Source organism: Rissa tridactyla, chromosome 4 (assembly GCF_028500815.1).
Source record: "Rissa tridactyla isolate bRisTri1 chromosome 4, bRisTri1.patW.cur.20221130, whole genome shotgun sequence".
Classification (NCBI taxonomy): Eukaryota; Metazoa; Chordata; class Aves; order Charadriiformes; family Laridae; genus Rissa; species Rissa tridactyla.
The window spans coordinates 27,898,583-27,914,592 of record NC_071469.1 but is presented as its reverse complement, the minus strand read 5'-3'; the positions used below and the strand labels follow the sequence as shown (position 1 = coordinate 27,914,592).

General features: G+C 43.4%; 1 protein-coding gene across 1 annotated transcript in view; it reads right to left on the bottom strand.

Annotated features, from left to right (window-relative positions):
• SPTLC2 (serine palmitoyltransferase long chain base subunit 2) overlaps window positions 1-16,010 on the bottom strand; it is an 86,337-nt gene that overhangs the window by 37,083 nt on the left and 33,244 nt on the right. Inside the window, exon 9 of the mRNA XM_054198857.1 lies at window positions 15,883-16,009. Coding sequence (XP_054054832.1) covers window positions 15,883-16,009 — 127 coding nt within the window. The remainder of the gene's footprint in view (window positions 1-15,882; window position 16,010) is intronic.

Here is a 16,010-nt window from a genome sequence, read left to right as displayed (position 1 = left end):
GGATAATGGGGCCAGTAGCCTGGAATTAGAGGGTAGGGAGGCCAGGCAGCTGGGATCCCTGTCTAGGGAAGGCGGCATTGACAAGGCGATCGGGAAAAAGACCCAAGCCCTCAGCCTCTGGAAACGACTCCTATTAGGCGTGAGGGAGAGGTACCCCTTCAGCGAGGATGTTGTATGTCAGCCAAGCAAGTGGACTACCATGGGAAAAGGTATCCAGTACCTGAGAGAATTAGCCGTGCGGGAGATGATTTATTATGACTTGGACAATGCAGACTTACCCACAGACCCTGATGAGGTGCGATGCACAAGGCCCATGTGGCGGAAGTTTGTACGGAGCGCACCATCGTCATATGCCAACTCCCTGGCAGTAATGGAATGGAAAGGTGAAGAGGGACCAACGGTGGATGAGGTAGCTGGCCGGCTCCAGCGATATGAAGAAAGTCTCTCTTCCCCCCTTGTCTCAGCTGTGGAGAAACTGTCGCGGAAGGTCCAGCAACTTGAAGAGAATATGTCCTACTCCCCACCTGCACGGGCCAGCATCTCAGCTATTAGAAGCAGGCATTTCCCCACTCAAGAGAGAGAGTACGGAGGGTACACACCACGAGGCACCCTGTGGTTCTACCTGCGGGACCACGGAGAGGACATGAGGAAGTGGGATGGACAACCTACTTCGATCCTGCGGACACGGGTACAGGAGTTGCAAGGAAGGACAACCACAAAAGGGGATCCCTCCAGGAAAAGTGCCGCCCCAGTTTCCAGTGGGCCGTTCCCCAGACAAAGCAGAAGGCTTGATCTTGCTTCTGATCCTCTTGAAGGAACTTCCAAGTCATTTCTGCAAGAAGTGAGTAATGGATACTATGACCAGTATTAGGGGGGCCCTGCCTCCGGCCAGGTGGAGGAAAGGGACAACCGGGTTTATTGGACGGTGTGGATTCGATGGCCTGGCACATCAGACCCACAGGAGTATAAGGCTCTAGTGGACACGGGTGCGCAGTGTACTTTAATACCATCAAGCTATAGAGGGGCAGAACCCATTTGTATTTCTGGGGTGACAGGGGGATCCCAAGAGTTGACTGTACTGGAGGCAGAAGTGAGCCTAACTGGGAATGAGTGGCAAAAGCATCCCATTGTGACTGGCCCAGAGGCTCCATGCATCCTTGGTATAGATTACCTCAGGAGAGGGTATTTTAAGGACCCAAAAGGGTACCGCTGGGCCTTTGGCATAGCTGCTTTGGAGACAGAGGAAGTTAAACAGTTGTCTGCCTTGCCTGGTCTCTCGGAGGATTCTTCTGTTGTGGGGTTGTTGAGGGTCAAAGAACAACAGGTGCCGATTGCTACCACAACGGTGCATCGGCGGCAGTATCGCACTAACCGAGACTCTCTGATTCCCATCCATGAGCTGATTCGTCAACTAGAGGTTCAAGGAGTGATCAGCAAGACTCGCTCACCCTTTAACAGTCCCATATGGCCGGTGCGAAAATCTAATGGAGAGTGGAGGCTAACTGTAGACTATCGTGGTCTGAATGAAGTCACGCCACCGCTGAGTGCTGCTGTGCCGGACATGCTAGAACTCCAGTACGAACTGGAGTCCAAGGCAGCCAAGTGGTATGCCACGATTGATATAGCGAATGCATTCTTCTCAATCCCTTTGGCAGCAGAGTGCAGGCCACAGTTTGCTTTCACTTGGAGGGGCATCCAATACACCTGGAATCGACTGCCCCAGGGGTGGAAACACAGCCCCACCATTTGCCATGGACTGATCCAGACTGCACTGGAACAGGGTGAAGCTCCAGAACATCTGCAGTACATTGATGACATCATTGTATGGGGAAACACAGCAGAAGAAGTTTTTGAGAAAGGGAGTAAAATAGTCCAAATCCTTCTGAACGCTGGTTTTGCTATAAAGCGAAGTAAGGTCAAGGGACCTGCGCAGGAGATCCAGTTTTTAGGAATAAAATGGCAAGATGGACGCCGTCAGATTCCAATGGATGTGATCAACAAAATAGCAGCTATGTCTCCACCAACTAGTAAAAAGGAAACACAGGCTTTCTTAGGTATTGTGGGTTTTTGGAGAATGCATATCCCAGATTACAGTCAAATTGTAAGCCCTCTGTATCAAGTAACCCGGAAGAAGAATGATTTTAAATGGGGTCCTGAGCAACGACAAGCTTTTGAACAAATCAAACAGGAAATAGTCCATGCAGTGGCCCTGGGGCCAGTCCGGGCAGGACAAGATGTTAAAAATGTGCTCTACACTGCAGCCGGGGAGAACGGCCCTACCTGGAGCCTCTGGCAGAAAGCACCAGGGGAGACTCGAGGTCGACCCCTAGGGTTTTGGAGTCGTGGATACAGAGGATCCGAAGCCCGCTACACTCCAACAGAAAAAGAGATATTGGCAGCATATGAAGGGGTTCGAGCTGCTTCGGAAGTGGTTGGTACAGAAGCACAGCTCCTCTTAGCACCTCGACTGCCGGTGCTGGGTTGGATGTTCAAAGAAAGGGTCCCCACCACACATCATGCAACCGATGCTACATGGAGTAAGTGGATTGCACTGATCACGCAGCGAACTCGAATGGGAAACCCCAGTCGCCCGGGAATTCTGGAAGTGATCATGGACTGGCCAGAAGGCAAGGATTTCGGAATGTCACCAGAGGAGGAGGTGACGCGTGCAGAAGAGGCCCCACCATATAATAAACTGCCAGAAAATGAGAAGAAATATGCCCTGTTCACTGATGGGTCCTGCCGTATTGTGGGAAAGCATCAAAAGTGGAAGGCTGCTGTGTGGAGTCCTACACGACGGGTTGCAGAAGCCAGTGAGGGACAGGGTGAATCGAGCCAGTTTGCAGAGGTGAAGGCTATTCAGCTGGCTTTGGACATTGCTGAGCGAGAAAAATGGCCAGTACTTTATCTCTACACTGACTCATGGATGGTGGCAAATGCTCTGTGGGGGTGGTTACAGCAGTGGAAGCAGGGCAACTGGCAGTGCAGAGGCAAACCCATCTGGGCTGCTGACCTATGGCAAGATATTGCTGCCCGGATAGAGAATCTGGTTGTGAAAGTACGCCATGTAGATGCCCACGTACCGAAGAATCGGGCCACGGAGGAACATCAGAACAACCAGCAGGTGGATCGGGCCGCTAGGATTGAAGTGGCTCAGGTGGATCTGGACTGGCAACATAAGGGTGAACTATTCATAGCTCGGTGGGCCCATGACTCCTCAGGCCATCAAGGGAGAGATGCGACATATAGATGGGCTCGTGACCGAGGGGTGGACTTGACCATGGACACTATTGCACAGGTCATCCATGAATGTGAGACATGCGCTGCGATCAAACAAGCCAAGCGTTTGAAGCCTCTTTGGTATGGAGGGCGATGGCTGAAATACAAATATGGGGAGGCCTGGCAGATTGATTATATCACGCTGCCACAAACCCGTCAAGGCAAGCGCTATGTACTCACAATGGTGGAAGCAACCACTGGATGGCTGGAAACATACCCTGTGCCCCATGCCACTGCCCGGAACACTATCCTGGGCCTTGAAAAGCAAGTCCTGTGGCGACATGGTACCCCAGAGAGAATTGAGTCGGACAATGGGACTCATTTCCGAAACAGCCTCATAGACACCTGGGCCAAAGAGCATGGTATCGAGTGGGTGTATCACATCCCCTATCACGCACCAGCCTCTGGGAAGATAGAACGATACAATGGACTGTTAAAAACTACACTGAGAGCAATGGGTGGTGGGACTTTCAAACACTGGGATACGCATTTAGCAAAAGCTACCTGGCTAGTTAACACCAGGGGATCTAACAATCGGGCTGGCCCTGCCCAATCAAAATTTCCACGTACTGTAGAAGGGGATAAAGTCCCCGTAGTGCACATGAAGAATATGCTAGGGAAGACAGTCTGGGTTAGTCCTGCCTCAGGCAAAGGCAAACCCATCCGTGGGATTGCTTTTGCCCAAGGACCTGGGTGCACTTGGTGGGTGATGCGGAAGGATGGGGAAGTCCGATGTGTACCTCATGGAGATCTGATTTTGGGCGAGAATAGCCAATGAATCAGATTGTGTGCTGTTAATTGCTATAATTGCTATCAGTTGTACTACAAGTAAGGCACAGGGATGATGGGATAAGAACTGATCTCAGCAGCCGGCGCCCAGCAGTTTCCTCAAGATCTACATCTTCAGCCCACGGACTGCGTGCATGAGCCACACCAGGTGCACCAGTCACAAGCTCCGAAAAAAATACAGCATGCAACAGACCAGCACCACCCAGCATCTCACCTGCCCTGAGAGACTGTTTTAACAGATGGAGCCCAAAGCCGTGGATTAAAAGAACTCAACGGACACTTTGGAGGGATGACCCATAAACTAAGGGCATTATATATGTGTGTGTATATATATATATATATATAACAGGGGAAAGTGGTGGCAATTCATTGGAACCTGCTGGGCATGGCATAGATGGTATGGAATAAGGGGTGGATAATGTCCTGGTTCCGGTGGGGATAGGGTTAACTTTTCCTGGTATTCCATGCCATGTGAGCCACGCCCACCCTGAGCTGCCGGGGGAGGGGGCAGGAAGTTGCCGCTTAAAAGCGGGCTGGGGCGGCCCGGGTCCGGCCGGTGAGCGGCGGGGGAGCGGCGGTTCCGTAATCGCGTTTGTATATTCCCCTATCCGTGTTGTTGTTGTTGTTGTTGTTGTTGTTGTTGTTGTTGTTGTTGTTGTTGTTTGCCTGTTCCCTTTGCTGTTCTGTTAAACTGCCTTTGTCTCAACCCAAGAGTCTTGCCTTTTCTTACGATTCTTCCTGTGTTAGGAAGGCACGAGCGAGCGACACGTGGTTCTTTGTTGCCGTCTGAGGCTAAACCACGACAAGCAGGTAAAACCAGTAAAAATGACTGCATACATAGCAAAAGCTCAGGGATAGGAAGAATGATGAGTGTGACAGCCATACCTGTGTCACAGGTATGTAAAGTAACTAGTTTTCAAGTTGGTGGTTTGTTGGTTTTTGTTTCATTTTAAACTGACAGCTGCAATTTTCACCTATATCTAAATTAATGTATTTTTCATACTAGATGCAGCACTCTGGAAAAACCCCACTCTGGTGATTTGAATAAAAAAAAAAAATCACTAAATATTAACTCCAGATGTTCCAATAACCTCAGGACCATGAAAATTATTACTACTTCAGTCCAAGTTAGCAAAGGTACAAAAAAGTAAAGTTTTCCACAGGGAATGTACATACCCAAACTTACAATAGTACCACTACAGGTGTAGTATTTATCATCTTTAACCAGTTTTCCACGCCTGAATTACAGAAAACCTGTTACATAAAAAAGTCATCACTAAGGCAAGGATAACTAATAACTAATGCTTAAGGCTTTAATTACACTGAAGTATAGTCCTTGCAAAGGCATTCAAAACCAATTTCTAAACTTTGAAAACACTAGTCTTTATTTGCAGCTTGGGTTTTTTTGTTCATGTGTTTCTGGTTGGGTTTTTTTGTGTTTGTTTTCTTTTCTTTTTTTTAGTAAATTCAGTTATCCACTGTAATAGTCTGAAATTTGTCTGGAAATGCACTGGAGGATTTATATTTAAGCAGAATTAAGATTGATTATGATTTGCAAGGTCTTCAGTTTCCTCTGTATGTTGATTTACATATAAAAAAACGATTTTTTATCTATACACTTCTCCCCTCTAATCTCCTGCCTCTCGGCAGCTGCTGATCTGCTTCCCCTCTTAGTCCCATTCCTTAGAGCGCCTCTGTTGATGCTGGGACAGAAATCAGTTGTTCATCAGTTTCTGACTTTTTTGAGACTTGCATGACAGAAACTGCAAATGCTGCTTTATCTGTTGTCACCATTCAACACATTAACTTCGCCATTTGGTAAGGAAAACTTTACACTAGGAAGGACTTACAGAGGTAACTTAAGTGGCTCATCTATCTATCTACCCAGTTACAAATCAACCCAAACTGTCCCTTTTGCAAATAATTTCAGTATCTCCCATCTTTCAAACATACTTTTTTTCCTCTGTAAGAAGTGTGACCTGTGCTGATACTAGGGGCATCTTGGGTGGTTCTGTTGAGCAAAGACTTTGTAATACTTGAGAAAACGAAAAAACAAGAAGAGATGCAGCGACAATGCAAAATGAACGAGTGAATTACTCCAAGACTTTCTGCTCTGTGTTATAGTGCAGGAGCGAAGGTACATAGTAACATTCCCTGTACCAAGCAGCCACCAAGGACTGTTTTATTTCCCAGATTTAACAGCACTAGACACACAATCCTGATGCGCTTTTGACTTAAAAACAACTTCTTCATAATAATCCTATCTGTGGAAACATCTCTAGCTACATATGAGTGGAAATCTTTATAAATCAGAGAGGATCCAAGACATTTTTAGCTGTGCAAGAGCTGCCTTTGACAACTCTAGGAAACACCTCACAAAATTAAACTTGGAAAAGAAGAATTAAGCTCTGCTGTGTCCAGAAAAAAAAGCAAAGCAATTTTTCCAATCTTAAATTCTCAAATACAAGAATATTCTTCAGGAGAATATTCGCAGTGGAGTAGAGTTCGTGTTATTCTGTTATAACTGGAAAGGTTATTATTTATCAACAGTAATAACATTTAGTCTGTCAGTATATTTATCCTGCCATTAGGCACATCTTTTAGGAGCATGCACTGAAATTGACAGGCTAGAAGACATCCAAGTACTCAATTTTGGAGCAGTTATTCAGTAACTCTAACTGGTCTTTGAGATACTAGCTTCCCCGTGGATCTCTCATTAGCTGGTCATAAAAATGATTTTTTTTTTTTTTACTGCATTGCTTTTCCAATTTCACATCAAACCAGTATAGAAGCACCAGGTTATACAACATCCACAGGCCTTGATCTATTCTTCTGAAACTCAAAGCCAGTTCAGCCAAATAGAGGAATTCGTATGTCACACAAATCACAGGCAGAGGTAGCCGTAAGAAACAGTGCAGATTAACTGCAGATGACTAGCAACAACCTTCTCCCTCGTTCCCTAGAGCTGCATCAGCCACTGAAGTGCTGCTCGTAACTATAAAATCAGATGGGAAGTGTAGAAGGCCAAGAAACACTATTCAGTTTTAGTTATTTGGTCACACTCCACGTCAACACCTTAGAAGTTTCTAACAGCATTGACCCCGAAGCAGTTAGACTAATGCTCAAGTTCTAGCACAGCAAGGCTTGATATTCAGTGGAAGAGATACACCAGCCAGCTATAAAGTGTCCACCTTTGGTTAGAAATAGCTAGTAATCAGCTTAGGCTAAAAAGAGACAAACAGAGCTAGGGCACCCATTCTCTCACCTGGACAGTGAGCAAGGCTGAAGGGGAGGATGTGTTTGACTATCCTACTCTTCAGGAGACTTCTTTGGGAGACAGCAACCATAAACACTGGAGTACCATCTTCTGGCCAAACTGAACAGAAGTCAGCTTCATCAAGAAACAATGCCAGGAGCACTATGAAACAGGCTCCACGAGCTTGAGATAATAAGATCCTACACAGAAGTAAGCTTTGACCAGTAACTGATACTGTAAGGTACTATGAGAAGTATTTCACCTTTGTGTTAGCACTTACTCTGAAAATCCAGAAAAAAAACCCAAACACACACCCTGGCAGACAGACTTCCTTCTACTAACAGTCTGTTGGTAGGAGGATCCCTTAAGGGATAAGGAGAGGGAGCAGAATAGTCCTAAATACCTACTTTTCCTCAGTGGTACTTAAGGGGACCTTATAGAATGGAACACAGTAGTTTCCAAAGGTCATTTTGTCCCTCAGCGTGACTCTGATATACCTCCCAACATTGCTAGAGATTTCACCTACCTAACACAAGGGAGAGATGGGATGCTGCAACTGTGTATGTGATCTTCACTAACGTGTCCTAAAATTAAGACTTTCCACTCTGGAGGAATTGGTTTGGGTTTGTTTGGTTGCTTTTTTAAATAGGAAACTTGTGTATGAAGTCACTGAGAAGGTAACACCTGAATCTTTCACAGACCAGAGTCTTCGTACATCTTCTTATGAAGATCTTGATCCATTTCCATAAGAAGTCCTGTACAACATCTCAAGTTTCTCCTTTGACATCAAAGATGCTTATAGCTAAGAAGTTCATCTCAAAAGCTATGGCCTGCAAATTTTCCACTATGTCAGAGCTGCCCACATCTGCCTGTACATCAGTTATAGCAGCCATACTTGTCCTTCTCTAGTGTGCTCCCAGATTTACCCTAGAACTCCGCAATAATTTCAACAGGAAGGGTGTTGAGCTTTCCCATGTTAGTAAGTTGTATTTGGCAAGCAGATCCTGGTAGCCTGCCACCTGGAATTGCAGTGAGGTGGAAGAGTAGGCTTTGTGCCTGAAAAGGGCCAAACCCTGGAGGCCTTGTCTCTGCTGTGACTTTTATAGACTTGTTTTTCCTGCATGGCTCTATTTTCCAAGGATCCTGGAAAGATCAAAGCTGTGCACATAAAACCCACAATTGTCTCTACAATGCCATGTCCTGAACAAAAAGTTACTTGTCAGGAATGTAGCAATAACTCTAGAAAGACAAGCTATTTTCAGTACAGATTGGAGGTACTAAACATTCTGCTTCCAGCTCTTGGTACAGACAGTTATTCTGTAAGAGTGCCAGATCTGTTTGCACGGAGGACTTAGTTTTGGAGATGCCAGTTGCAGGGCAAATGAGTTCTCCTTTGCTCATTTAGGGCCTGAGTTTGACAACTTATACAATACAATATTCAGCCAACCAGTAGGAAGGCAAGCTTGAAAGTCTTAAGAAGCTTCTTAAGTATTTCACTGGCTTGCCTTTTTTTTTTTTTTTTTTGAAATCCCAGTGCCCATAGACAAACAGTTAAGAAATCTTAGGAGCTGATAGCCAACAGGAACATGAGAAGCATGCATACTCTGTAATCTTTTTTCCCCCACACAGACAGCCTTGTAACCACAACTTTTCCACTGTGCAACAACAACTTGGCAATAACCCGAGCATTAACAGAAGCTTACCCATGGCATAAAGAAGCTCTACAGGTTGATTTATCCTGTTCTTGACAAGCCAATTTGTCTTAAGCTAAACCCCACTCTTGAAGCTAGACTGCAACAGAACCTGCACAATCTCATTTAAAGTTGTCTCAAATCTCTCCACTGGCCATATGCTCTCAAAACACATTAACTGGTATGCAGGTTTTTCAGACAGCTTCTTCCTTCAAAGATTAAGTCTGTACTATCTAAGGAAGTTTATTAATTCTGGGACATTAGCAAACATCTGCACACTAGTAGGACCAAAGTAGACATTGTAGATTGTCAAGATTGTCCACATTTGGGAATTTGTGGTAGATCAACTGCACTAACGTGAAATGGCATGAGTTGACCTGTCACCAACGACATTTTACATCAGTAAAGTCAGCAAGGACAGTAGTTCAACTGGTCTGTGAGCCTCACATAGCTCAATACACCTGCACATAGTCTACAGAAAGGGCTTCAGTTACAGACTGTTGCCTGCTTCCAAAGAAGCTAGAAGCATTTACATTACAAGCACTTCATAGAATGAAATTTTGCCATGATTCTGTACGCTGCAGAGACTATTGTAATACCAGTATTATTTTTTCTATGTAGAAAACTGCTGCAGTTGCCAGGGCTGATGATAGGTAGTGGTGCTTATGGGAGTCATTCAAGTATTTTCAAAAAAAACCTCTGCTCTAGTAAATCATGTATCACACCAGGAACCAAGAACTCAGTTTCACACTAACTCAAAGAGTCATCACCTCATTTGTGATTACTCCTGTTCAAATGCTTTACCTTAACATTCATACTGACTTACAGTAATGCTAATAATACTTGCTAGTGAACTGCTACCCAGTATTTTCTCCTTTCCCCGTATGAGCAGCACACCAGCATTCTGAAGTGTGGCACGTGAAGTGCTATTGAGAGTAAAAAACGAGCCACAGGTTTTAAATCAAATTTAGCATAAGAAACAAAGAAAAATGGAATTACTTCAACAAAGCCACATTCCTAGTTGTATTTCTGCTGTGACAGATCAGTGCTTAGGCTATGAAGATACAGATGACAGCTCACACCTGAACAGAAATAGCAAGAACCAGAATATTATGAGAACAAAGTGGGTGTACAGTTATAAAGGTTTATAAGCTCTTGTACAAACACCACAGTGTTGATTAAAGTCCAAAAGGAAGAGGCACTGAAAGATTCTTGCATTCCAAGGCACAACACAACGGGTACAGCTCTGCTGATGTCTGTAAACATTCTTCAAAGCACCAAAGACTGGAAGATTTCTCCTGCCCAGCCCAGGTTAAAGCAATTTTTCTGGAGGCTTGCCATGCTCTGTGGGAGGGAGGTAGGGGTGCAGCAACAAGCTGGATTTAAAAGATCCCCAGCTGGAAGCACAAATACAGAGAGTGATGTTTAAAACTGTCAGTCCCCTGGAGAGAAGCAGGAAACTCTCTTTATGACCCCCAGAGTATTTGTTTTTCCAACAGTTTCCCAGCTCAGCTTGAGATTCTCAAGGGCAGCAACAAAAAAAGTTTTCACTTTGCTCAAATTAGTTTTGACTGGTCCCTGGGTTCCCAAGGTGATAATTTAACACCTCATTAACAAGTGCATTATTGGAGAAAATTCAAATGAACCGATTTTAATGCTAATTGAACGTTTTCAACCTCAGCCTGCACAAGTATTTATTTCCCATTTGAACTACTGAGGTCATATCTTCACTTGAGGGCCTGATTAATTGCATGAAGATTTAAATACTAATTGTAGTCTTTTTTCCCCTAGAATTTAAGCAGACCAGGCCTATTTTTGTTTCCAGCATGCTTCTCCCTGTGCATATTAACAGCATAGCAATGGCCCTGTCTTCTCAACAGCTCTGTTAGGTTCAGTTCTCTGCCAACACCGCTGTACATTCTTATTCCCTTTTGCTATAATTGGTTTAACTACCTTTTCTGATTTAACTCACTCAAGTTTGTTGCACACAGCAATGGCAAGACAATAAATCCTTTTTTTTTTTTTTTTTAAGGTTTCTTCTGACTAGATGTAGTCAATTACTAGCTCATCACAACTAAGGTGCTCAGATGAGACAAATACCAATCAAACCATACGCAGCTGACTAGCCTTCAAAGGCTGGTTATTTAGTTATTAATTTCCAATAGTTTAGCCACTGGAATGCAACTGCTACCTCCGTTGCTTGCAACATCAGAGCTATGTAGGACAATAATCCTTGATTTCTATACAGTGCTCAAGACAATGTACATTCAAAATTTAAGTGCCATCTTGGGCAAGATCTATCCACAACTTATTCTACACATGCTATGCATGGTGCTGTGATTGGGTGTGGGCAATTTGCCTCCTGAAACTGAGATGGAAGACAAGAAACTTGTTATGAATGTCAACACGTATCATTACTATTACTGAGTTAATGTCCATGAAGTTCACCTCTTTTACAAGCCATTAAACACTGCCAGCTTTAGTTCAAACTTAAAACAGTCCTGGAGTTAAGGCTCACCTTCAGTTTGTAATACACAGGAGAGCAAACTAAGTTTCATCTCTGAAGGAGGTTAACCAGTTCCTAGACTGGTTTCACAACGCATGTTTTGATTTGCCCACATCTCAGTAGTTTTCTTTATGAATTTCTTCCACTTGCCCCCAGCGATGTTATCAGGGCAAACAAACAGGCTGGGTCCTGAACACCAACAGTGCTAAAAGAACTCCAGTTGCACAGGAATATATCACTGGCTCTTATGTAAATGGCAGAAAGGAGCCAACCGGATTCCCAGTCCTAGTGAGAATGTAATGGTGAAAAATTCAGCTTTCAACTCAAACTGAACCACTGACACTGAAAGATTCACTGAGACAGGCTAAGTACTTAATATTGTAAATCCCAACAATATCGCATTTACCAGGAAAAGCGCCAAGCTGTCTCATTTTCCCTACAGTCAATTTAAATAACCCAAACGCCACAGGAACAGCAAGAATCAAGTGGCTCTACGCTAGAAGTTTCTAGAACTCCATTCCAAGAATCAATTTGTCATCTTTGTGTATACTATGACCCCAAAAAGTCTGCTTACTGTGTCTTTTCATTATTATTGTTTAAAAAAAGCTCCTTTATCTACAAAACTATCTGAAGTTCATTCATCTTTGTGTGTGGCTGAACAGAGAGAAAGAGCAGCGCCCACTGAACTGCTGACAAGCATCTGTGACACTTGCTCGTTAACAATTTCAACCACAGTGACTCTGAATTGGAAGACGAGCTCCAAAAATCTGCTTTTGTGGAAAGAAGCCTTCTTCATCCCTCTTACTCACCTTGCTCTACTATATATCAAAGCCAAACGTGATGATATCTGAGATACCCATATACATTGTCATTGGAGTTTTCTGAAGACATTCTACTTGCTCAAAGTGTTCACCACTCTTGAGGACAACCCTTCCTTTGAAGAAATTCTCAAAGTGATCACAAATCAGCTATGTGTTTGTTTAAGACCACATGATGGTCCTCTAGCCAATTACATGCAAGCCAAGTAATGCAAAGTAAACTAGAACAGACATACAGCACTGAGCTAATAATGTAAGGAGTTTCAGAAGCAGTACTAGAAGCACCACTACCAAGAACCCATAACAAGGCTCTGCTTTGGCTGTTGGAGTGTGTTTTGCAGTCGGGATGAAGGAGCAAGTAACACACTTGTATTCATGTATAATTATATTCCCCTAACTGTTTGCAGAAAGATTGAAGCTTGCTAGTCACTTACATGCATCAACAGTACAGAGAATTAACAGGTTAGTTTCAACAGAAATCAAGACACAAGAAACTACTGTCCCAATTCAGGCAGCATATTTGCATTGCCAACCATCTTATGCTCTCCATAAGCAGCCATTCAGCTTTTCATAGCATCTGTATTTTGTCTGTGCTGCCTCCTACTAATATCCTATTTAGTCACTGGCAGCTTGCTGGAAAGATCTGAAAGGAGATATTTACTTTTTTTAGTTATGTAAAGTTTTAGTAACTACAACGCCTTATATTGTAAGTTTAGAGCTTCCAGATGTTTCATTAGATTTAGAAATAACCTGAAGCTTAAGAGGAGAGAATTAACTTATTCTTGCAAAATAATACACAAAAAAACCCTTTCATCCTCAAAAAGTAATTGCGTCCTACTACTTATTCCTCAGCTACAGACCATCTCAATCTGACATCATAATTTCCACAAAGGTTTGATGTCACGGAGGACAGCAGCTTTTACCAATAGTGTGTGGTGAACGGAAGCAGGCAGACAAAGAGGCCGCAAAGCCTCTTTTCAAGAAAGCATTCTTGGAGCCATTAAAAGATTTAGCAGTGGCCCAAAAAATGGTGTTGGGAGCTAGCTGGCTACTGTTCTGATTCCAGCTCCAACTCCTGTACCCTTGTAAAACCATTCCCCTATCCCAAGTTTTCCTTCATCCATTAGTTCAGCTTGATTAATTTAAAAGCAGTGGAATTTTTGAAATACGCAGCTTAACACTGTTTCTCTACTTGTCTTCCACAGTTAACAACTCTTACCAGCACCACTCTACACCACATTTACTCTTGGTCAAACCAACTGCAGGCTGTGGTCCTCCAGAGCCCCACCCATAATTTCACAGACTCCAAAGGGAAGTTTTTCAGCCAAATCCCTTAAACAAGGGGAAAAAAAAAAACCAACAAAAACAAAACCAACTTTGTCATGCTATCACTAAGCAGCTGCTCAGTTCATCCAATTGAACGTTTGCCAACTTCATCCACAGAAAATGCCTACAAAGTAATATTATCTCTAAAGCCTTAAGGCAATTAAAAAAATGCATGACTGGGAAACAGGACTGTGCAGAAAATGAACTGAGAAGCACTTTCGTGCAGGGATCCTCCTATGAGGTGCTTATCCTAGCTGAAGGCTAACTTAGATGCTTAGAAAGCCAGTAACAGTTTCACAAGACCTGTAGCTGAGAAATCTGAGCGTGAGCAGAGAGGACTTTGGCTATCCTGCTGTTATATCTAGCACTTCCAAAAAGCACTACAGTTTGTATAGAAATCAAATGTACTGAGGCTTCTTTGAAATGACACAGCTTTCAAACAGCAAAATCACTTATTTTCTCAATAGAAAGAGCAGCTAGGAATTCTGGTACTCCTTAGCACCAAATTAGCAGGATGTAGCCTGACATGAGTTTTAAGCAACACAACAACAACAAGCAGCCTTTTGACTTTAAGATTATTTTTTTTGCCAAATTGGTTCCTGATTTGGTTCACCTTTCAGCTCTGAGGGATGTTGCTGGCATAATGGCAGGAGAACAGCCTGGAGTGGAAGTTGCGTCCATTCTCCTGGCTTGAACAAATATCGCACTGTAGCCTCAGAAAGGGGCAAAAATGCCTTAGCTTGAATACTGCAAACAGAAATCAGTTACACATTCCTTGCTTCCCACTTCATTAAGCAAAACAGATACTGGAAGAAACCCAAAACAAGCAGCGCCTGAGCAGACCACAGACTGTTGGCAAATCATCAGCTAAGAAAGAGCTCAGTCACTTTTAAGACGATGGCAAGACCCGGCCCTTTTGCACAGCTTTTTGTGTAGTTTGAATCTTGGTTAGTATCTGTTCCTGAGAGCAGCACTGGGGACAACTCTTGGCTAGTACAGGTATCTCACATGGACCACGCGGAAGCAGCCAGTGCTAGCGCAGATACAGGCTGCTGCCTGGCTGTACTTGCCTCAGTGATGACCTCTCTATTAAGCAACCACCAAAACCAATTGCTGGCACTAACTCTGTTCTCAGATAATGTAAACAAGCTGAATGAAACCTGTTATAAGAGAAAAATTCTGAAGTAATTTCTGCAGCGAGCTTTTTCACTGTTGGAATTAACTGTCAGGTTAGTCGGTCAGATGAGCCATGTTCTAGAGCAAATACAGTTCTTCAGTATACACCACCACCTCGTGGCCAGAGGCCTGAAACTCCCGTAACTGAACGTATTCTGCAGTTTGAATTCTAAGAGCCTCTGAACGCCACTGACAGATCTTCAAATTACACTGTCATCCGGTGTGAGCTGCTCACAATTTTTTTAATTAGCTGTGAAGAGGGAAAAGTATCCTACATGCAAAGTGCTGTACCGTTTCAGTTTCAAGGCAGCTTACCCATCACAAGTGCAAGCTATTTAATTCATGCTATAACCAAAGGAAGATGCTACCTGCTAAGCAAATGAGACAAGAATTTGTATTTTTGACTTTGAACGCATCGAGACTAATACAGATTTCCCCTTTCTTACTTTCATAATGAAAAAGGAAAACTAAGACAATAAAGACAAATATGCTGAATTTCTTCTCCTGGTGCGTTAAGTCTACCGATCTTGAAAACTGCCTCTAGCTCCCCAAGTAAAAAGGGATTTCAGAAACATTCACATATTTAACTGAAATGCAAACATCAAATTTACTAGAGATGAAAATCAAAAGCATTGCCCCTGCAGTAACCAGTTCACAAGACTGACAAGACTGTAAAAAATACACAGCAAAATGCTCTGAAAACAATCTAAAAAGTCAGCAAATTACAAAGGACAGACAATGGGGAAGAGAAAGGAGGCAGCTAGAAAAGCTACTCACAGAACAAAAAAAAAAAATCAATACAATACAATATTATCTCTTAGATAAGACTAAGATGACTTACCTCTAGCTGGAAATTGCTTATACTGTTATTAGGCTGATCAGCCAAGTAGGATAGTAAATTGGTTTATTGCTCCAGAAATTTCAAGTCTACATGAACGAACAGATAATTATGGATGTGTCCACTGAATGAGCTATCTGTCAGTGACAAAGAGGCTCTCTTTGGCTTCCCCCTTCCACATGCTTACTGTTAGAAATACTCACCAACAGTTGTACCATCTTCACCCATAATGCACTTCATGGAGGTGATGATTTGCTCCACAACAGGAGGTGACAGTGATGTTGCATAGACAGCACTGTGAGAGTATGTCCTGAGGTAATCAATCAGTTCC